Raw genomic sequence first — 24,133 nt, forward strand, 5'->3', positions numbered from 1 at the left:
TATGGCTGTAAGATGTTTTAAATTACTTGGTGGTGAGGTGTTTTGAATTACGTGGTGGTGAGGTGTAATCGTCCCAAACTTCCAGTCTGCACCTACCCCTTCCCTAGGTATGTGCTGAGGGGTTCTTTCTTGAAAAAAATAACATTCAACTTAAATTGGCTATCAAAATGTAATATCACAAACACAACAAATACATTTGTGCAAAATAATTGTTTGTATTATGATTGCTGTAAATCATGACAACACAGCAACTCAGGCACAGTCATTATCCTCAGCTAAAATAAGCCCGTTCCTCAGTGTGCTCGCCTCACCAAGCTCGTATATATTTATACATATTGGCACCCTTACACTTTTTTCAAATAACCCACAATTTCGTCTAAAAATAAGTTGAAATTGACAAAAGTATTTGGTCTCCACAATTCTTTATTTCACTGTTAATATTACAGAACCTTTGTTTTTGATTCAGAACTTAATATATCCTTTTAAATCAGAAAATAAAAAGAAATGGCATTGACAAAATTATTGACACACATGACTTAATATTTGGTAGCACAGCCTTTGGAAAAAATAACTGCAGTCAAGGGCTTCCTATAGCCATAAATGAGCTTACTACACCTCTCTCAACTGGCAGTTTGGCCCACTCTTCTTGTGCAAAATGCTCCAGTTCTCCCAGATTTGAAGGGTGCCTTCTGCCAACTGCTGTTTTCAGATCTCCCCACAGGTGTTCAATGGGATTTAGATCTGGACTCATTGCTGGCCACTTCAGAACAGTCCAGCGTTTTGTCTCGAACCAATCCTGGGTGCTTTTTGAAGTGTGGTTGGGGTCATTGTCCTGCTGCAAGACCCATGACCTTTGACGAAGACCCAGCATTCTGACACTGGGTTGAACATTGCGCTCCAAAATGCCTTGGTAATCTCCTGATTTCATGATGGCATGTACACATTTAAGGCACGCAGTGCCAGAGGCAGCATAGCAACCCCAAAACATCACTGAACCTCCTTCATGTTTGACTGTAGGGAAGGTGTTCTTTTCTTGAAAGGCTTCATTTTGTTTTCTGTAAACATAGAGATGATGTGCTTTTAGAAAAAGCTCTAATTTGGTCTCATCTGTCCACAGTTCATTCACCCAGAAGGTTTGGGCTTGTTTTGGTGTGTTTTGGAAAACACCAGTCGGGCTTTCTTAGCAGTGGGGTCCTCCTGGGTCTCCTACCATATAACCCCCTTTCATCAAGTTGGCGACGGATGGTGTGAGTTGAAACTGTTGAGCCTTGTGTCTGAATGTCAGCTTGAATCTGTTTGGCAGTTGATTGACGTGCTTTCTCCACCATTCAAACAATCCTTCGCTGCAATCCCACGCTGCCTCCCACGTCCAGGGAGGTTGGCTGCAGTGCCATGGACCTTAAACTTCCTGATAACATTGTGTACGGTGGACACAGGAACATCAAGGTCTCTGGAGATGGACTTGTCGCCTTGACATTGTCCATGCTTGGCTACAATCTTGTGTCTGACCTCCTCAGACAATTCTCCGATTTTCTTTCTTTTCTCCATGCTCATTGCGGTACACACAGTGACACAAAACAGCAGAATCACTCCTTTTCTCGATTCAAACTGGTTGAATGAATGATTTCTACATTGCAGGCACCTGCAACTCACCACAGGTGAGTTCAATTCCAAAGTAAAGGAGACTCGCCTGCTTGAAATATAATTATTTTTTAACAACTTCTAAAAGATGCCAATAATATTGTCCGGGCCATTTTAGGATTTCTGCGTGGAATAAGCTCATATTTAGTAATTTTTCAGCTTTTTTTGTTTTGTTCCACTGCAAACCAAAGCAATACATATACAGTCACGTGAAAAAGTAAGTACACCCCATGTAAAGTTTTGACTTTTTCAACATATTTCAACATACAGCTATTTGATCTTCATTTCAACAATATTGATAGATAAAGGTGATATAATATAACATATACCATGAAACATTTACATTTTGTAGTCCATTGTATAACGTAAATAAACATAAATGCAAATTTCGCATGTGGAAAAAGTAAGTACACCCCTACATTTATCACTACTTCAAATACCTAAAATTAGAATCAGGTGCACCAGCTCAGGTGCAAATGATTAGAACATTGTTAGAGAGGATCTTGGAGGAACCTGTCTTATTTAAACCTCAGACATTTAGTTTGGTTTGCTCTTTGTTGTTGAAGTGTGCGGCATCACCATGCCTAGATCAAAAGAGCTCTCTGAGGCCTTCAGAAAGAAGGTTATAGATGCCTACGAGTCTGGGAAGGGATTTAAAAAGATCTCCAAACAATTTGAAATCAATCATTCGACTGTCCGGAAGATCATCTACAAGTGGAGAGGATTCCAAACAACTGCCAACTTGTTCAGGCCAGGCCGCCTCAGCAAATTCAGCCCAAGAGCAGACCGTAAGATGCTGAAATAAGTCTCTAAGAACCCCAGAATGTCATCACAGGACCTACAGGTAGCTCTTGCCACTGTTGATATCAAAGTGCACGAGTCTACCATTAGAAAGAGGCTGCACAAATTTGATCTACATGGGAGGTGTGCCAGGAGGAAACCTTTTCTGTCCAGAAAGAACATTAGGGCAAGAATAAAGTTTGCCAATGAACACCAAGGCAAAGAGCAGCACTTCTGGAACAATGTGCTCTGGACAGATGAGTCAAAGGTGGAGCTATTTGGCCACAGTACCAGAAGACATGTTTGGCGAAAACCAAAGACAGCATTTGACATTTGAGGATAATGTGAGGCCATCTGTCGGAGAAGTTGAAGCTCAACCGAAGGTGGACCTTGTAACATGACAATGACCCTAAACATACCATGAAATCCACCAAGGAATGGCTGAAAAGAAAGAAATGGAGGGTTCTGGAATGGCCAAGTTAAAGCCCGGATCTAAATCCCATCGAGATGTTGTGGGGGGATTTGAAACCAGCTGTGCATGCAAGAAAACCCTCAAACATCGCACAGCTGAAATAATTCTGCATGGAGGAGTGGGCAAAAATTTCTCCCAGTCGATGTCAGAGACTGGTAGACAGTTATAAGAAACGCCTACTTGAGGTTGTTTCTGCCAAAGGGGGCAATACCACCTATTAGAGCCAAGGGTGTGTTGTGAAAATCAAGATTCAACAGCAACCCCAAAGTAGGTTTAATCGTAATTCGTTCTCAACATCATCTAGAGAGAAACCAATAAACATGGTATTAATAATACATACAGGTGAATACAGGTGCGGACAGGCTGTATGACTATAAAAGCTGTGATACATATTGCAGACACGTTACCTTTCTAAGGGAAGCCCAGAGAGCTCTAGAGGTACATCGCTAGGGTTACATCGTGGTGACGGATCTACATCGCCTGTCCGCGCTGATATATATATAGGAACCGAGAAAGGGTCGCGTAGCGGCCATGAGGCGAATAACATCAGTGTCGTAATTTGGATGACGATTTCATTACATTCTCCCCGCGCTTAGATCCAAACTCGGCGGTGAAGAACAGCAGACACATACAGAGGAATACATAGGAATGCAATGAACGAAATACATTGGAAAGATGTCACTGCCGGTCGAACGTCCAAGGGGCCATCAATCCCGATGGCAGGGTTACTGCATTTCAGCCAGTTAGCCCGGTTAGCAATCAATCTCCAGCTATGGTACTTTATGGTACTTTGTATGGTACTTTAATGTTAATGGCGTAGCCCATTGGGCAATGCCGTCAAGAACAGTGCTGGTCCATCTGTATGTATGTATGTATGTAAGTATGTCCCCTCAAACGTATACCAATCAGAACTGAGGATCTGGTCACATGACATGGCGACGTGTTACATCTGGAGGAAGTCCCAGTCAAGAAGATATCGGACCGAGCAAGCAGTGGTCATCCCAGGGAGAAGACGTTGAGCCCGTGGGTAGTAGTAGTCTTCCTGTGGGGTAGTCTGAGTAGATAAGTGTACCTCGTTGAACAGTGAGAAACGGCTCAGTAGCTAGATGGAGAAGGTGTACCTTTGAGATTCGCAACTCATTACATAAGGTGTGCCATGACGAAGAGCGACTGGCCATACGACGCAAAGCAACGCATTACAGGCAGATGTCGGTGTGGCAGATGTGTAAGTCAGTAAACCATAACAGTAAGTAAGAAGACCATTACAGTAGGTCTGCACCCGCCCTGGCTCCCAAGGGTACATACGCAGTACAAGCGCATGTAGCGGCACGCGAATCTTCCGTTGGCAGCGATCGCACGAGTCACGAGCGGCCTCTGAAGGCTGCCTGGACGACCGGCATGGCCGGTTACGACGACGCACAAACGGTCGAAACGCGCCTCTCCAGCGAAGCGCGCATGACCGCCGGGATGCATATGGCAAGCTTGTCCATCTGCACCGCGCGCGGAGGATCGGAGAAGATCGGCAGACCGAGAGAGTCCCGGCTGGACAAACCATGTTGTCCCAGCGTCGTCCCGGATCCATCCAGTTGACGCCATCGTTGCATGGCACGGATCCAGCCGGACCGCGGATGGATCGACCATCCACGGACGCAATGGCACAGAGAAGGCCCGGATGGATTGGCCATCCCGGATGTCCGACCGATCCATCCAGGTAACGCCAACGTGGCATGGCACGGATCCAGCCGGACCGCGGTTGGATCGTCCATCCACGGACGCAATACCGCAGTGCAGCTCATTGAGGCTGCATGGGGAGGGAGAGGTGTACTCTATTTGATTGATTAATTGTATATTTAAGATCAATAAAGATTATCACAAAATACTTTCATAATCAATTGGCGCATCGCATAACTAACCCACAAGGGGCGAGGAGGGAGTCGGGCGAGCAACAAGAACCTCCCGGGTCCCCACAAGAGTCGAGGTGGCCCGATCACAGGGATGGGCCATGTCGAGAAAACAAAAGGTCGCAGGGGCCATGGGTCACGGTGTACCCAGTGAGACCAGCGCGACCTCACGGAAGCGCGGCAGATTAGCAACATGGTCATATCCCTGGGACATACTATCCAAACCGCAAGAATAACGAGGTAGACAAAACAGCTGTTAAAGAGGTGGCTGCAGTGCGCTGCATACCGAAGACAGACGACCTTCACAGTCTGGGTCAGGCTGAGTCACAATCAGACTGGGCCATAGGGAAACGGAATCAGACGAGGCGTCTCGCAGTCTCGAACTGTACGAGGCAAGAGCTCTGTCCGATAACAACGAGCCCAGAGTCAAGGACGAGCACGCAGTACGGTGTCCTCGTTACATGCGCAGGCGACGAGGGAGTCGGGCGCGACGCTCAATGTCACGAGGTCACCGTGTACTCCCACCGCGGTGACCCTGAGGGAGCGCCGCGGTACGTTGTACACGTCGTTACGTAAAGGACAGTTAGTACATAGAAAGGTAACGAATCCCCGATGAGACCGCGGGAAGCACGCCATTACGCAAATGACGCCGCGAAGCTAACGCGTCTAAGATGCTGTAAAGCGTACGCGTGATACAGTCGATGACGTCATCAAGTAGGTCGGGCGTCATGACGAAATGCGGGCGAAATGACGCCGCGAAGCGAACGCGTCTAAGATGCTGTAAAGCGTACGCGTGATACAGTCGATGACGTCATCAAGTAGGTCGGGCGGGTTTGACGGCGAGCTCCAGCCGAACGGCATCCCCAGACGGAGCAAAGCAGCACACCGAAATCCAACGTCTCGCGCGCAGCAGCACCCGAGCGAGCCCGAGATCGGCACACAGCACACGAACCCGGCCGACGGCGAAAGCATCATCTAGGGCGCACCGCGTACGAGGGAAACCGAAAGCCGCGTCTCGGCCCGGTGATCCAGAGCGGGCGAGCCCGCCGAGCCGAGGGGCGAGCACGCCGAGTCGAGATGGCGAGCACGCCCGGCAGCGACAGACCGCACGACCCGAAGCAGCGCCCCGCCTGCCTGGCTGTCGGGTCTAAGGAGCGATCACATACGACGCCCTGAAGTAGCATCGCATATGAGGTGCATCGAGCATGAAGGATGAAGAGGAGGCCTTTCAGTCCGTCAAGCCTGCTCTACACCAACACTACATAAACGCAATATAACGCAATCCAACAGCTTATCGAAGTAAATAATTGGGTGAAACGCGGGGTGTATATAAAAAAAAAAGAATGAAAGCATTCGGTCCACATACATTCCATGCACAGCATTTTTACAATGGTCGCAGGTGGTTAACGCATACGCCGTTTGATCAAGTAAAACAAAGGACGAAGAAGAACGATCACTTATAGAATACACATGGTAGTCAGGTATACGATCAACCATTAGAAGCATATGCCCGTGTGTCGTGAAAGGCTATGAAGGTCCCGCTCGACGTCCATAGAAACTCGTCCGTGCTGCGACGAGTCCTCGCCAGGGCCCAAGCGAGCCTCCATTGAGGCGATCCCCTACTCAGTGGGGCCGGCGAGAGGAATCCAGCGAAGATGCGGCGCGCGCAACGGGCGCGTCGTGCATAGTAGGGATTCCATCCAGCGACGGTGCGGCGCGTGATGCGTGTGTAAGAGGGGATCCGACGAGCAGCGAGGAATCGCCGGCAACGCAGAGAGGGCCGCGATCAGAATCGCCGGCCTCACAGAGTGCCCGCGAGAGGAACCGCATGCAAAGGGGTCCATCCAGTGAAGAGGCGGCGCGCGCAACTGGCGCGTCGTGCATTTGTAGTGATTCCTTCCAGCGACGGTGCGGTGCCACGCGAAGGGTGCCACGTGTAGGAGGTGATCGGAATCAGGATGGGATCGCGGGCCTCCCAGAATAGTAGCACGCGATGGGAGCAGTGCACGTCGATTCGCGTGGAGGAGGTGGTTCCACCGAGTATCGAGTGGTCGGGGTGAGCCGGTCGTGAGAGGCACGGCGTGCTTCCGACGAGCAGCGCGCGTTCGCGCGGAGGAGATGGGCCACAGAGTAGCGAGTGGTCGGAGTGGAGCCGGTCGTGAGAGGCACGGCGTGATTCCGACGAGCAGCGCGCGTTCGCGCGGAGGAGATGGGCCACAGAGTAGCGAGTGGTCGGAGTGGAGCCGGTCGTGAGAGGCACGGCGTGATTCCGACGAGCAGCGCGCGTTCGCGCGGAGGAGATGGGCCACAGAGTAGCGAGTGGTCGGAGTGGAGCCGGTCGTGAGAGAGAGATGTGACTCGGAGTAGATGGGCCACTGAGTAGCGAGTGGTCGGAGTGTGCCGTCCGTGTGGAGGCATAGCCGACATGGGAGACGTCATCACTCGCGTAGGAATCTCAACTCGGGCCGAGGCACGCATATCTAGGATGAATCCCTCGGACGGAGCCGTTAGTGCTTCCGAGCTGCGATCGGACGGGTAGGCCGGCGGCTCCAAGCGGGTCCGTCGTTCCGACGGGGTTTCAACCGCAGGACGTTGCCCAGTAGCATCGTGCTCCAGGCATCGAGCCGGAGTCCGTCACGCCTGCTCTGGCGTTCGGGTCTCATGAGAGCAGGTCGCTTTTTGTCGACGCGGTCCCGCGAAAAGGCTTGCGACGTCCCGTCTTTCGAGGCAGGCCGGCAGCGAGAGTAGTCGGAGCTCCGTTGCTGGAGCTAGCTCGACGGGTCCTCCGCTGGGCATTCTTCTCCGAGGCGAGCAGTGCAGGAGCGATGCGATGTCAGGAGAAGAATTACGATTAAGTGTTGTGAAAATCAAGATTCAACAGCAACCCCAAAGTAGGTTTAATCGTAATTCGTTCTCAACATCATCTAGAGAGAAACCAATAAACATGGTATTAATAATACATACAGGTGAATACAGGTGCGGACAGGCTGTATGACTATAAAAGCTGTGATACATATTGCAGACACGTTACCTTTCTAAGGGAAGCCCAGAGAGCTCTAGAGGTACATCGCTAGGGTTACATCGTGGTGACGGATCTACATCGCCTGTCCGCGCTGATATATATATAGGAACCGAGAAAGGGTCGCGTAGCGGCCATGAGGCGAATAACATCAGTGTCGTAATTTGGATGACGATTTCATTACAGGGTGTACTTACTTTTTCCACATGTGAAATTTGCATTTATGTTTATTTAAATTATACAATGGACTACAAAATGTAGATGTTTCATGATATTTGTTATATTATATCACCTTTATCTATCAATATTGTTGAAATGAAGATCAAATAGCTGTATGTTGAAATATGTTGAAAAAGTCAAAACTTTACATGGGGTGTACTTACTTTTTCACGTGACTGTCTGTATATGTGGATACCAAAATATTTTTTAATTTCAACAATTTTCTGGAATAAATGGTGCATTATTTGAAAAAAGTTCAAGGGTGCCAATATTTTTGGCCACGACTGTATAATCGAGGGATTAGTATATACAGTGCCTATAGAAAATCTACACCCCCCTTTCAAAATTTTCACCTTTTGTTGCCTTATAGCCTGGAATTAAAATGCATTAAATCAGACTTTTCCCACCTTTATTTACACATTGTAACTGTTACATATTTATGTGAATGTATGTGAAGTACCATTCAGGTCTTTGCTTATCCATGTGTAATAGAGTAAGGGTTGTTGTGGTTGGAGGGTCAGGAGCCCTTCTGAAAAAGTGTCCGGAAACGGAAGTGACCGGAAACGGAAGAGAAAAAGACACGAGGAAGAAAAAGCGACGATTATTCTTCTTCCTCGCCCCGCTCCGACGAAAGGTGGGATCGACCTTGCGCTGCGTGGAAAAGCGGCGTTCCGAAGCCCGTCTGGCGAGAGGAATTACCGGGACGTGTACCTGCCCGGTGGAGACGTCAAGTTGACGTGGGGCCGTGCATCGACCCCGCGTCTGGCACCGTTCGCGGCACCGTCTAAACAGACGCGTGCGGGTCGCACCTTGGGGCCTAACGCGCCTTGCAAGCGGCGTGGGGCTTTTGGCTTGCTCTACCATACCCGCTTCGCGTGGCCACGAGGGGCTGCAGCCACGGTGCCTGGTACGATACCTGCCCGGTGGAAAAACGTCCACCCGGGGTTCGTTCAACCGCCCGAGTGCGGCGACGCCGACCAGTATCTTGGTCAGGAGGGGCCCAGAGACATTGTGAGGAGCAGAGACCAAAAGGGGGTCGTGAGTACCGAAGTGAACACACATATATAAGATGGCCATCTTAATCATATAGGGGATTGATTGTGGATTGGGAATTGTTGATGGTGGTTTGCTATTGATTGCTCGGGGAAAATCTCCGTGGTTGTATCATTGAAATTGTATGGTGTCATTACCAGTGAAATATATCCTTGAACATCAGTTTTCTCTTGGGTGGAATTCATATGGATTGCGTGGCGAAAGCGCATATATAATACAACTTTCTGGCGAAGTTCCTCTCACGGTCCGGGGGTCACCGAGACCAGGTATTCACCGAGGGGACCACGTAACAGAATTGGGGGCTCGTCCGGGATCTAAAAGTGTATTTGTATAAAATAATAAAATAATATTTTTATTAATTAAAATTTATTAATTAAGTATTAATTGGAAAATTTTTGGGGAAATTGGGGTAAAGTCTTGGGTGAAGGTTAACAGGTGTTAACGATAGTCACCATGGCGTTTGTGGCACAGAACTTTGCGGTAACACCGAGTGCGGCACAGTTCCGAGCGTTACTAAAGTCGGACCTCTTGAAATTGGCCAAACATTTTAACTTGGAGGTCCGAACTAATTTGAGGAAGGCAGAGTTGCAGGCCACGGTGATACAATCTATGGTGGGATTAGGAACATGGGACGAGTTAGCCTGGGAGTGGCTACCCGAAGAACCAGAAGACGTTGAGCTCCGGAAACTGGAGTTGCAATTACGGAGCCAGGAACGGATTAAAGAAGAAGAAAGGAAAGCAGAAAAGGAAAGAGCAGAAGAAGAAAGGAAAGCAGAAGAGAGGAGAGAAGAGAAACAAGCAGAGGAAAGGAGAGTGGAACGAGAACTCCAGGAAAGGTTAGCAGAAGAAGAAAGGAAAGCAGAAAAGGAAAGAGCAGAAGAAGAAAGGAAAGCAGAAAAGGAAAGAGCAGAAGAAGAAAGGAAAGCAGAAAAGGAAAGAGCAGAAGAAGAAAGGAAAGCAGAAGAGAGGAGAGAAGAGAAACAAGCAGAGGAAAGCAGAGTGGAAAGAGAACTCCAGGAAAGGTTAGAAGGGAGAAAAGCAGAGGAGAGGAGAGCTGCAAGGGACCTCGAAGCAGAGGAGAGAAAAGCGGAAAGGGAATTAAAGGAACGTGACATGGAGCTTCAGCAAGAAATCAAATTCAAGGAGCTGGAGTTAATGAGAGAACGGGGAGAGGCACCACCCTTGCTGACGGGGTCGACACCTAACCAGAAAACCTGGGATGTGGGCAGACATGTGAGGCTGGTTCCACCGTTCAGTGAAAAGGAAGTCGCGAAATTTTTTCCACACTTTGAGAAAGTGGCTCGACAATTAAACTGGCCGGAGGAGGCCTGGACCATACTAGTGCAAAGTGTGCTGGTGGGGAAAGCTCAAGAGATTTATTCGGCGCTACCAATGGACCAATGTGCAGATTATGAGGTACTGAAGAAGCACATCCTCAAGGCCTATGAGTTGGTTCCGGAAGCTTACAGGCAAAAATTCAGGAATGCCAGGAAGAGGGAGAGTGAGACCCATGTGGAGTTTGCCAGAGTGAAAGAAAACATGTTTGATCGGTGGTGTGTCAAAAGGAGTCGGGAAAGACTTCGAAACATTGCGTGACTTGATCCTGGTGGAGGAATTTCAGCAGTGTGTCCACGAGGACATCAAAGTGTACCTGCAGGAAAAGAAAGTACCAAAGTTGTGGGACGCAGCCACCATGGCAGATGATTATGCTTTAACCCACCGAATAGGGGTCCACGAACCTAACTCCTCGCCTAGATCTCCGCAGGGGAGGTGGGGAACAGCAGGTGCGGAGAACGACAATACCTGGCGGCGGCCTCGAGAGGAGTATGGGGACAACGCAGATACCCCACCTGTTCGAAATCAGAGGGATGCGGGTCCAAGACAAACTTATATTTCGGGGGGCCCGAGGCAGACCACGAGTTTTTCCTCCGGGCCTACTTGCGCTTTTTGCAAAAAACCTGGACACTTGATGTCCAGTTGTTACCGCATGAAAAGGGAAGACCCAGAGCGGAGTCCGACTATTACGACTCCAAATGCAATGGCCATTGTGAGAAATCGCCATCAAAAGGGTTACCAACCATTTATTTCAGAGGGGTTTGTGTCACTGGATGGAGCCTCGACTAACCGGAGACCGGTTAGGATATTGAGGGACACAGGAGCACATCAATCTTTAATGCTTGAAGGCATTTTGCCATGGTCCGAGGAGACGGCAACGGGGGATAGTGTTCGTTTACAGGGGATCGGGGGCGGTGTTAGTGCTCCACTTCATGTCATCCATCTGGAGTCCGATTTGGTGTCAGGACCGGTCACCGTCGGTTTACAAGCCACGCTTCCTGTAGAGGGTGTATCTGTGGTTATCGGGAATGATTTGGCCGGGGGTCAAGTTTATGGTAACCTGAGGGTTGGTAAAGAGCCCAGCAGGGAAAATAACACCACACCAGCTCGGGAGGGCGACAAAAGTACCAAGTTATTTGTAGGGGGACTGAACTTCAAAACAGAGGAAGAAGTTCTGACCTCTGTCTTCAACAGATATGGGCCGCTGGTGGAAGTGCGGTTGGTAAGAGACAGGGAAACGCAACAGTCAAGAGGGTTCGGCTTTGTCACGTTTGCAAGCACAAAAGACGCCAGAGAGGCAGAGAAGAATTGGAATGGCAAGGATTTGGAGGGTCGGACCATAACAGTAGGGAAGGCATTTCATAGGCGTCGAGAGGTCTACAGGAGAGGACAACTGGGCGGTAGTGTTGGTGGTGGCCGCAATCAATATTATTATGGAGGCTCCCTGAGTTACGGCAGCTCCCGAAGGAAGGATTGTCAAAGTAGTGGCCGAGAAGGAGACCGCTATTCAGAGGACTACAGGGACAAGCGGTCCCACCATAATTATTAGGGAAGTTCTGAGAAGTTGAAGCACTGAAGGCGGCGGAGCCGCCGAGCCAAGATTCCTACACGGATTAACCGTGAACGCCGTTCCTAAAGGCGTCCAGGTAGTGAACTTTCATGCACGGACTAACCGTGAACTCCACGTTCCTCAAGGCGCCCATGTAGAGAACTTTCCTGCACGGACTAACCGTGAACTCCACGTTCCTAAAGGCATCCATGTAGTGAATACTCGGCTTGGCCTCCCGGAAAAAGTGCTATCGAGTTGCTTAACTTTGGATCTTTGATCAACCCCTTAACCTTCATTCACAAGAAACTGACAGTCAAAGTCAGAGGGTCATGAGATGGAGTTTGGCTTGGCAGGAGTCCAAGGGGACATTGAACATGTAAAGGGCAGGGACAATGTCGTGGCTGGTGCTTTGTCCAGAAGGAATTACCTTTGAAAATCTCTGGGGGTTGTGTGAAATTTTGTTGCTTTATTGTTAAGTGATAACTGTGCCCGGGGGGAACTGATAAGGTGGGGGGGGTTGAGTTATCTGGTTTGTTTATCCAAATTGGCCGGCAAAGAAAGTTTTCGCTGGGTTCAAACTTTCTTTCTTGAAGGGGGGGAGTGTTACATATTTATGTGAATGTATGTGAAGTACCATTCAGGTCTTTGCTTATCCATGTGTAATAGAGTAAGGGTTGTTGTGGTTGGAGGGTCAGGAGCCCTTCTGAAAAAGTGTCCGGAAACGGAAGTGACCGGAAACGGAAGAGAAAAAGACACGAGGAAGAAAAAGCGACGATTCTTCTTCTTCCTCGCCCCGCTCCGACGAAAGGTGGGATCGACCTTGCGCTGCGTGGAAAAGCGGCGTTCCGAAGCCCGTCTGGCGAGAGGAATTACCGGGACGTGTACCTGCCCGGTGGAGACGTCAAGTTGACGTGGGGCCGTGCATCGACCCCGCGTCTGGCACCGTTCGCGGCACCGTCTAAACAGACGCGTGCGGGTCGCACCTTGGGGCCTAACGCGCCTTGCAAGCGGCGTGGGGCTTTTGGCTTGCTCTACCGTACCCGCTTCGCGTGGCCACGAGGGGCTGCAGCCACGGTGCCTGGTACGATACCTGCCCGGTGGAAAAACGTCCACCCGGGGTTCGTTCAACCGCCCGAGTGCGGCGACGCCGACCAGTATCTTGGTCAGGAGGGGCCCAGAGACATTGTGAGGAGCAGAGACCAAAAGGGGGTCGTGAGTACCGAAGTGAACACACATATATAAGATGGCCATCTTAATCATATAGGGGATTGATTGTGGATTGGGAATTGTTGATGGTGGTTTGCTATTGATTGCTCGGGGAAAATCTCCGTGGTTGTATCATTGAAATTGTATGGTGTCATTACCAGTGAAATATATCCTTGAACATCAGTTTTCTCTTGGGTGGAATTCATATGGATTGCGTGGCGAAAGCGCATATATAATACAACTTTCTGGCGAAGTTCCTCTCACGGTCCGGGGGTCACCGAGACCAGGTATTCACCGAGGGGACCACGTAACAGTAACCCACAACCACCAAGTGAAAAACAAATTCTACAAATTTCAGAAAATTAATTATAAACTAGAACGACACTCTTTGACGTCACAACGTCGACCGATATGTCGCCACCCACATTATTACATCATTATAATACATGTACCAAGTTTGATTTAAATCCATTCAGCTGTTCTCAACTTATCACATTTTTCCTGGCATGACCTTTGACCTCTTGACCCCATAAATTTAATCAGTTCATGTTTACATCATTATACATACCTGTATCAAGTTTTAATCTAAATCCCTTCAGCTGTTTCAAATTTATCACATTTTTACCTGTCATGACCTCTGACCTTTGGCATTTGAGCTCGTGACCCCAAAATCGAATCAGTTCATCTTTACCTCATTATACATGTACCTGCACAAAGTTTGACTAAGATCCCTTCAGTTGTTCTCAAGTTATTGTAGTAACGAAAATCTATCACAGAAAGACGGACGGAGAGCAGGACAAACAACCTGAAAATATAATGCCTCCGGGGACTTCGTCAACGGAGGCATAAAAAAAACTAGAATATCTTGGTTGGATAAGTGTAAGATAAATGTTCAGAGTGCCTGAGATTCTTAGCAAAGCACACTGTGGGATCTTCTACATCTACACTCTTCTCTCGAACTTTGTGAGTGAGAGGGGAAATAACTAATATAGTCACAACGATAGAAATGCGACTGTGTCACCAATATACCTCCACATAGTCCCACAACGGGTAGATGCCCTCGTTCACTGTCCTAAAAATAAACAAGTTTGATTGAAATTCCTTCAGCTGTTTCAAGCATCACATTTTAACCAGCCATGACAGGTTTCACATCGATTGGTGAGGTGGTTTCAGAGAAAGGATTTTTTTTAATTATCGGCTTTCAAGCTAATATGGCTGCCACACCACATGACATATGACCTTTAAAAATGTACACTATGCGTATGTATGGGTAGGGGATCATGTTTGTGAAATTTCGTGTTGATCGGATAAGGTTCATCTTTCTATCCAAGATGGCTGCCAAACCACATGACCGAGGACATCATCATTTTCAAACTATAGGCAACAGTGGTGTTCAATGATATTTGTTATATTTCGCATCAATAGGGTAAGCCGTTTCAGAGATATAGTTATTTCATATTTTCCTTCAATCCAATATGGCTGCCACACCATGTGACAAATGATGCTTTCGTGATCATCTTTTAATCACCATGCCTAGTCAATGACACACAAAGTTTCAAGTCAATTGATTTGGTGGTTTGGGAGAAGATGTTTTTTTAAAGGTTTTAGGTTAAATTCAATATGGCTGCCAAACCATGTGACCTATGTCATAAATTTAATATTTCAATACAAATGGGTCATAGATCATGTGCATGCAATTTCAGATTTTTAGGATAAGAAATTCGGTTGAAATATTTTTGGCTGATATACCACTTCGCCAATGATGTCATCAGTATGCTTTTGCTCCCTATTGGGAGTATTTGACAATGTGCCAAGTTTCAAATTTTTCCATTCAGCAGTTTCCGAGAAATAATTTTTTATTTATTTGCGTTTAATCCAATATGGCTGCCATACCACGTGACCTATCCCGTCACAATGATCATAAAAACATTCTGAATGGGTGTCTCTCCTACACTGAAAGTTTACGTGACCTAGGACATCATCATTTTCAAACTATAGGCAACAGTGGTGTTCAATGATATTTGTTATATTTCGCATCAATAGGGTAAGCCGTTTCAGAGATATAATTATTTAATATTTTCCTTCAATCCAATATGGCTGCCACACCATATGACAAATGATGCTTTCGTGATCATCTTTTAATCGCCATGCCTAGTCAATGACACACAAAGTTTCAAGTCAATTGATTTGGTGGTTTGGGAGAAAATGTTTTTTTTAAAGGTTTTAGGTTAAATTCAATATGGCTGCCAAACCATGTGACCTATGTCATAAATTTAATATTTCAATACAAATGGGTCATAGATCATGTGCATGCAATTTCAGATTTTTAGGATAAGAAATTCGGTTGAAATATTTTTGGCTGATATACCACTTCGCCAATGATGTCATCAGTATGCTTTTGCTCCCTATTGGGAGTATTTGACAATGTGCCAAGTTTCAAATTTTTCCATTCAGCAGTTTCCGAGAAATAATTTTTTATTTATTTGCGTTTAATCCAATATGGCTGCCATACCACGTGACCTATCCCGTCACAATGATCATAAAAACATTCTGAATGGGTGTCTCTCCTACACTGAAAGTTTACGTGACCTAGGACATCATCATTTTCAAACTATAGGCAACAGTGGTGTTCAATGATATTTGTTATATTTCGCATCAATAGGGTAAGCCGTTTCAGAGATATAATTATTTAATATTTTCCTTCAATCCAATATGGCTGCCACACCATATGACAAATGATGCTTTCGTGATCATCTTTTAATCGCCATGCCTAGTCAATGACACACAAGTTTCGAGTCAATTGATTTGGTGGTTTGGGAGAAGATGTTTTTTTAAGGTTTTAGGTTAAATTCAATATGGCTGCCAAACCATGTGACCTATGTCATAAATTTAATTTTCAATACAAATGGGTCATAGATCATGTGCATGCAATTTCAGATTTTTAGGATAAGGAATTCGGTTAAAACATTTTTGGCTGGTATACCACTTCACCAATGATGTCATCAATATGCTTTTGCTCCCTATTGGGAGTATTTGACAATGTGCCAAGTTTCAAATTTTTCCATTCAGCAGTTTCCGAGAAATAATATATATATATTTTTTGCGTTTAAACCAATATGGCTGCCATACCACATGACCAATGCCGTCACAATTATCATAAAAACATTCTGAATGGGTGTCACTCCTACGCTGAAAGTTTTGTCTCAATTGGACATGTGGTTGCTGAGAAAAACGAGGTTTAGCCCGTATGGACGGACGGATGGACAACCCAAAAACATAATGCTGCTGGCCATCTTCGGGGGTGGAGGCATAAAAAGGAAGGGCTGTTACCCCACAAGCCCCAATGATGGACCCATACTGGTGAGGAACGTCACTAAATCTGAAAAACTTATTGGTGAAAATCTTTTCACAAAGAACAAATTTTCACAAAGAACGAATTTTCACAAAGAACCAATTTCTTCGTTCTTTGTGAAAATCTTTGCGATTTTATCTTTTGAGCGGTTTCCCAAGACATTTTAATGCATATTATTTGACCTTTGAGAGTGGATTAGTAAGTCTGTGGCAGACAATAAAAGATGAATGACTGACGCTAATGAAACGACATCATCCATTAAATTTTAACCATCATATTTATTTAATTTTTATACTTCTATGTTATGTTAGGGACCTATCGATAAATCCTTATTATAGATTAATCTTAACAATCATTAACATGTACAACTATTACATGCAACGTCAAGAAAGCAGAAATCCACTTGTTCTTGTCCTTTGTGAAAATATTTGCAATTTCCCCTTTTGAATGGTTTCCCAAGACACTGGTATAAAAATAATTAATAAACTGGGATAAAAGTCAAACCTGTTTCATCCACTGAAGAGCTTGTTGCAACAATTGTTGTTGCTGTTGGTCTTGCTGCTGTTTGTGGTGCTCAGGCTGAATATTTTTGAATGAATTTTTAGTTGTAGTTGTGGTTCCACTGCCCACCTCGTCATCTTTTATTGCAACTTCCATGGTACCTCCAGTATCTACCTCCTCACCCTCACCCTCACCGGCCATGATCACAGAGCCACGTGCAGGGTCAACACTTGTTATCGACATTGTAGTCACTGCAGAGACTTCAATGTCGTTGGTAACAGTAGCCTCGGTAGCAGCAGCATTTATTGTAGTGCATTCTGTTTCTCCAGCAACAGCATTGGTTGCTACACTGTCCACATCGTTTGATAGTTCTTTACTGGTTGCCATGGTCGTAATGTCAGCAGCAGTTGCTGCTGTTCTGCCATTGCTGGATGGAGATGCTGCCATAGTTGTTATGACATCTGCAGTTGGTATTTTGTCTGTAGAAGATGCCATGGTCACCATATTGGCTGTGGTTGCTGTTGGCACATCAGTTAATGGCATGTTCGTTGCTTCTATGGTCGTCAGGTTAGTAGTTTCAGTGTTGACTACATTTGATCCTTGGGTGGCCAAGTTGGCTGTAGCTGACATCGCATCAGCCAGACGTTGTGTGGGTGTCTCATTGTCTGTGGAGATCGCTACAGTCATTGCATTCGCTGCATTTGCCATGGCAAGTTCCTGCCTCAGCAGTTCCAGTTCATTCCGAGAGACTTCTAATTGTCCACGTAGGCTGCGATTCTGCTCTTGTAGAAACAGCGTTACATCTGCCAAGTAGTAGCTTGGGTAAGATCAACAAACATTTCCTCAAGAAAAAACAAAATCTAACACACATCATGCTCCCCAAGCCTTCGTACCAAACTCAGCCATCACTGGGAATGAACGTTTCATTCTCTTGGGGGATGATGGAGGCGATGCCAGTCCTTGCTCTTCGTCTGACATATCCATTTCCTCTTCTTCACGAGTTCCCATCAGCTCCTCACTGTGTGCATTTCTCAGCTTCTGCATGGTGAAGCAAAAACATGTCAACAGAAAGAAAGAAGAAAATTTTTGAGATCAAGGTTGACTTGAATGATTGGAAAGTCAAAGTATGATCAGTTGAGCTCTAGGAACATCGTTTTCATGAGAAATCAAGGTCAAATATAAACACAGTATCACTTAATTAAAAATAAAGCAAAACGACTGAAAAAAAAACGATCAGAGAAACTATAACAACATTAATTGTACCACATTTGGTTCAAGGGCAGGGGATTCACCGTTGTTCTCGAGGATGACATTCAGCAAAGAGAATGATACCATAATGTTTCACCAACAACTTTGTTTTTAAAATCTTAAAGATGAATGGGCCTTTGAACCCAAACAAACCCGACCACAAGAAGTGTTCAAAGCCGAAAAGGTCACAAGGAGCATAATAAATAGACTGCTTTCACAAGGTAACTGAAGCTTATTTCATAAAGAAAAACCTTTATGTTATAAAAAAATGTTTAAAATGAGATGGATGGCACTAGCAAAAAATCACTTCCGCTTCACTGCGAAGCGCAGCGTTGGTTGCTTTGCTTTGAATATTTGCTTAAAATGAGTGAAAACAACATCTGTCCAACCTCAAGATTGAACTTACAAACATGTTTCCTTCCTCAAAAACCTGGTGATGCCTTGTTAAGTCTGTCTCTGGAGTTTATGCTCCCCATCCATCACTAGTTATGGCATCCAAAGCCACCTCCACACATGACTTGCTGACTTCCTCCACTCTCGTAGCAAATACGTGGCTCTCAATGGGACCTTCTTTCCCATCTCCTTTCCCTGTCAAGGCTGAAGTGCCCAAAGGTAGTGTTGTTGGACCCAGTCCTAATCATAATCTTTAACGATCTCTCTCAAACTCTGGAAAATCCTCTATCTCTTTACTGATGATTCCACTCTGTGTGGTAACATCCTAAATCCTCCAGATAGACAGGCAGCAGCTTCTTCCTTCTCTGCAAACCTTGATAGAAACACTTGGAAATGTCTTTCAATCCTGACAAATCTCACACTGTCATTCTGCATCACCAAAAAGACCTTCTGGTGAGGTCCATCTACTTCCCTAATAATCCTCTTGAAGAATTTGTCACTCAAACCTTTGGGCCTCACTGTCAGCTATGCTCTTTCTTGGACAAACCACATATCTAAGTTGGCTTCCAAAGCCAGTCGCCAACTAGGTGGGTATCACCGTCATGCAAAGTCTTTCCTTGACACACCTCAACGTTTATCCACCAACAAGGTCTTTATCCACAGCCTTATGGAATACTGTTCTCTCCTTTGGCCTGCCTCAACCTCTGCCCTTCATTGTACCATCTGCCCTTTGTGCTTAGCATTCTCCCCCAGGTTTCTGCAGGGCACATGTTGTCTCTGCCAGTAATCCCCTTATGGTGAAACTCTCAAAATCCAGACTCACTGCACACCTCTACTCATTCATTCCTCTTTTTTCACCCCACCTGTGCAACCTACTTCCTCAATCTCTTCAATCTCATTCTTCCCTCCAGGGCTTCACCACATCTCAGGTCATCTCCCATCCATAACCACAATATTATTTGTATCCCCATTAATCCTTGTCTAGCCCACCTCTCTCCAGATTCAGTTTTTCTTTCCACTTCTATCATTGAAAGTTTGTGGCTGTATCCATCTTCATCATCCCATGTCCTCCCCTTGCTCTCCTTCTTCCACACGTCCCTTATTTTTCTATGTCTCCCTCTATTTTGTCCCTCAACCCTGCTGTCGGTGTGTTTCCCTGAACCCACCCTCTTTCTACTGTTCTTTTCATTCCGTTACATCTTTATCTGTTCTTGTTCTTTTTCTTTCAGAAGCCTCAACATTGTTGAGGTGAAAATAAATCGAACAAGGGCCTGTGAAAAAATATATGTTGTTGCCATTTTGATTGCTGTCTTTTTTTCTTATCCATAAAAGTCATCAATGAAAATAGCAACAATATATATTTTGTAATCACTGCAATTATACTTATGTAATCTCAAAAACAAAGATACTTCTTTTGGACCTCCGACATCCAAATATGATGGGGGCTTCGTAAAGAAATGAAAAGATGCATCATTGGGTCCAACTCATTGTGAGATCAATCATTTTTTTCTGAAGCGGGAGTTTTCTAGCACCACTATAGGTGGCAAAAGCAAAAGTATCAATAAAAAAGGTTTCACAGTTAACAATTAATGAGACATACCTGTGTTTTTCCTGTCACCTGGGATTCCTTGCCAAATCCTTACCTCCAGAAAACTAGATGATGCTCAAAGATGTGGATTATGCATTTCCCCAACCATAGAACCCTCAGCCCCCCACTGCATTCATTCCCATGAAAAAGCAGTCCGTGCACCATACAGAGCCTGGTGTGGATGAAGGAGAAGAAGCAGGCAATGGCTTCTTGGTAAAGCAGATGAGTGTGCTGGGCAAAGGGCTTCACACTCACCTCAGCATTCTTGTACCACGTGTCGATGTTTCGTCGCTGAGGCTTGGTAAAATGGTCCCAGGTTCGCTGTTTCTTGGCTGTCCTGAACATCGCCATGATCTGCTCAACTAAACATCCCAAGAGGGTGAAGGTGGTGTTGGGGAGCAAATAAGAAGAGTGAAAGAGGAAAACAGGGGAGACCGAGGAAAAGGCCAGGAGTGGTAGTTGTAGATGAAGATTAAGGATAGGGAGTGATGACGTATTAGGATGGAAAGAAAAAGAGGAATAAAGGCAGCAAAGAAAGAAGAGGAAAAAAAGTTGAAAAGTTGGAGCAAGGAGGAAGGGGGTGTTGAGAAGAGAGGAGGGAGGGAGCATTGTGTTCACCATCAAACGTATAAAGGAGAAGCTGACAAACTTGAGTGCTGGCTGCCGTAGAGCTGGAGATTGAAGCCTAGTGTTGGTCTATCTGGTTCCACAGCATCAGGCTACTTACGGTAAGATGCATAGGGCCTGTAAAGAAGGCTCAAAGGAATACAGTTCACTGGGGATCGAGGGAACATGGGCTTACTGCTTCTTACATACCTTAGCTGAAACTTTCAGGCCTTGTTTATACCTACTACAACCTCCTCAACATTGCAACGTGCATTGAGAAAAGGGTGAGGTGGGGAGGGGGAGTGTGAAGAGAATCCCCGGTCATACAAACATGTAAAAGGAAAGTGGATATTTTGAATTTGTCCCTCAGATTTTCCAGCAGGAAAACCTTGTATAGATACACTACATAGCCAAAAGTATGTGGACACCCGAACAGCACACCCGTGCTCATGTGCGATGTGCTCATCGAACATCTCATTCCAAAATCATGGGCATTAATATGGAGTTGGTCCCCCCTTTGCTGCTATAACAGCCTCCACTCTTCTAGGAAGGCTTTCCACTAGATGTTGGAACATTGCTGCGGGGATTTGCTTCCATTCCGCCACAAGAGCATTAGTGAGGCCGGGCACTGATTTTGGGTGATTAGGCCTGGCTCGCCGTCATCATTCCAATTCATCCCAAAGGTATTCGATGGGGTTGAGGTCAGGGCTCTGTGCAGGCCAGTCAAGTTCTTCCACACCGATCTCGATAAACCATTTCTGTATGGACTTCGCTTTGTGTACGGGGGCATTGTCATGCTGAAATAGGAAAGGGCCTTCCCCAAACTGTTGCCACAAAGTTGGAAGCACACAATCGTCTAGAATGTCATTGTATGCTGTAACGTTAAGATTTCCCTTCACTGGAACTAAGGGGCCTAGCCCGAACCATGAAAAACAGCCACAGACCATTATTCCTCCTCTACCAAACTTTACAGTTGGCACTATGCATTCGGGCAGGTAGCGTTCTCCTGGCAACCGCCAAACCCAGATTCGTCCATCGGACTGCCAGATGGTGAAGCACAATTCATCACTCCAGAGAACGCGTTTCCACTGCTCCAGAGTCCAATGGCGGCGAGCTATACACCGCTCCAGCCGACGCTTGGCATCGCGTATGGTGATCTTAGGCTTCTGTGCGGCTGCTCGGCCATGGAAACCCATTTCATGAAGCTCCCGGCGAACAGTTGTTGTGCTGACGTTGATTCCAGAGGAAGTTTGGAACTCGGTAGTGAGTGTTGCAACCGAGGACAGACGATTTTTACGTGCTACGCACTTCAGCACTCGGCGGTCCCGTTCTGTGAGCTTGTGTGGCCTACCACTTTGCGGGTGAGCTGTTGTTGCTCCGAGACGTTTCCACTTCACAATAACAGCACTTACAGTTGACCAAGGCAGCTCCAGCAGGGCAGACATTTGACGAACTGACTTGTTGGAAAGGTGGCATCCGATGACGGTGCCACATTGAAAGTCACTCTGAGTTCTTCAGTATGGCCCATTCTACTGCCAATGTTTGTCCAAGGAGATTGCAGGGCTGTGTGCTTGATTATATATACCTGTCAGCAATGGGTGTGGGATGGGAGCCTGGTGTTGGCTTAGCGGTTAGGGTGCCGGCTTGGCATCCTAGAATCCTTGGTTCGAATCCCGGTCGATCGCTGAATTAACACCAGGGGGGTTGACTCAGCCTGTCATCCTTCCAAGGTCGGCAAATTGAGTACCAGCTTGTTGGGATGAATGATCCCGGTGTGTACCCCGGTTTAGAATAGGTACACCGTATCCCTGCGCATCGTAAGAGGCGACTAAGGGTTGGCGTCAGGAAGGGCATCCGGCCATAAAAACATTGCCTCAAACAGGGAACCATGATTGTCATGGGGCCCGCAAGGCTAACCCCTGCTCTGGCGGGGAATATGGCCTTAAAACGATCATTCATATTCATTCAATGGGTGTGGCTGAAACAGCCGAATCCACTAATTAGAAGGGGTGTTCGCATACTTTTGGCTATGTAGTGTATGTGGTGGGTTGATTGTAAGTTAGTTTGTATGCTTCAGGTTTGTCCCTCAAGCCCATGTTTTCCCGTTTTTTTCCTCCCTTCTTTTTAGGATAAACCCCATTGTATTCACCCCCCTCCGGTCTTTCCATAGGCACCGTGCTACACGAGCTTGTCCCACCCCAGCCCCTTATCTGGGGTACCAGGTTTTCAACATGGACAATCACACTGCAATGAAGGGTTTTGGACTTCCTGACCCTATGTGCAGTATAAAAGGGATTGCAAGCACTCATATAGTTGAGAGTCAGAAGAATTAACGAGATAGCAGGCAGCACACACATGCCCAAAACGGTCATGGCAAGAGAGTCAGCCTTGGAGTGAGTTGCAAGAGAGAGACAGAGATAATATGCCGGTCATACCTTCATGCTCGACAGGGCTGGTGGGAGAGCTGCATGCACCATGTGACCTGCTTCATAATCATGCTAGACCTTGCTATGTCATTATCCCCAAACCTCGTCTCCCTAGTTACTTATTGACCCTTCACTTATAGTCGTTTCATTTTACTCCCATCTTCCCTCCCTCACCCTCGATATGTAAATAAGGTAAATGGGTTAAGGTTTTAAATTTATTGTGGAGCTCATTCATATTGGGAAATGTATCCTCAGGAATGAAGGAGGGTGGAGGGTGAGGGATATAAACTGTTGTATTTATTTATTTATTATTTGTGCTTATATAAATAAAATAACCACCTTTGGAGGCCATTTTTCCCCGCAAAGCGGGGGTTGGCCTTTTTCGGGAACCGTGGTTGTTGTTGTTTTTTGGTCCCCTTTTTGAAGCAATGTTTTACGGCCGGATGCCCTTCCTGACGCCAACCCTTTTTGCCGCCTTTAACGACAAACAGGGAATTACCAGTGAACTGGTACTCAATTTGCCGACCTCGGAAGGATGACAGGCTGAGTCAACCCCCCTGGCGTTAATTCAGCGATCGACTGGGATTCGAACCCAGGATCCTAGGACCCTAAGCCGGCACCCTAGCCGCTAGCCCAACACCAGGGTGTGCTTGATTTATTATTATTATTCAACATTCATCATTGTATTCATCAGGCTAACCCCCGCTCTAGCGGGGAAAAATGGCCTTAAAACGATCATTCTTCTTCTTCTTCTTCTTCATTCATTCATCATTGTATCCATTGGTAAAAGTTGCTACATAAATATTATTTTATGAAAGTAAATGTGTATAAATTAGCATTTGGA

General features: G+C 46.2%; 1 protein-coding gene across 3 annotated transcripts in view; it reads right to left on the bottom strand.

Moving 5' to 3' along the window:
- Positions 1 to 24,133, bottom strand: part of LOC137425352 (uncharacterized) — a 97,968-nt gene that overhangs the window by 35,555 nt on the left and 38,280 nt on the right. For all 3 annotated transcript variants that reach the window (XM_068113689.2, XM_068113690.2, XM_068113691.2), the window contains 3 exons: positions 20,513 to 20,619; positions 17,922 to 18,066; positions 17,032 to 17,831 (listed from right to left, as the gene is read on the bottom strand). In XM_068113689.2, the coding sequence (XP_067969790.2) occupies positions 17,032 to 17,831; positions 17,922 to 18,066; positions 20,513 to 20,619 (1,052 nt within the window). The remainder of the gene's footprint in view (positions 1 to 17,031; positions 17,832 to 17,921; positions 18,067 to 20,512; positions 20,620 to 24,133) is intronic.

The sequence above is a fragment of the Myxine glutinosa genome, chromosome 4, assembly GCF_964187855.1.
Source record: "Myxine glutinosa chromosome 4, kmMyxGlut1.1, whole genome shotgun sequence".
NCBI classification, from domain to species: Eukaryota; Metazoa; Chordata; class Myxini; order Myxiniformes; family Myxinidae; genus Myxine; species Myxine glutinosa.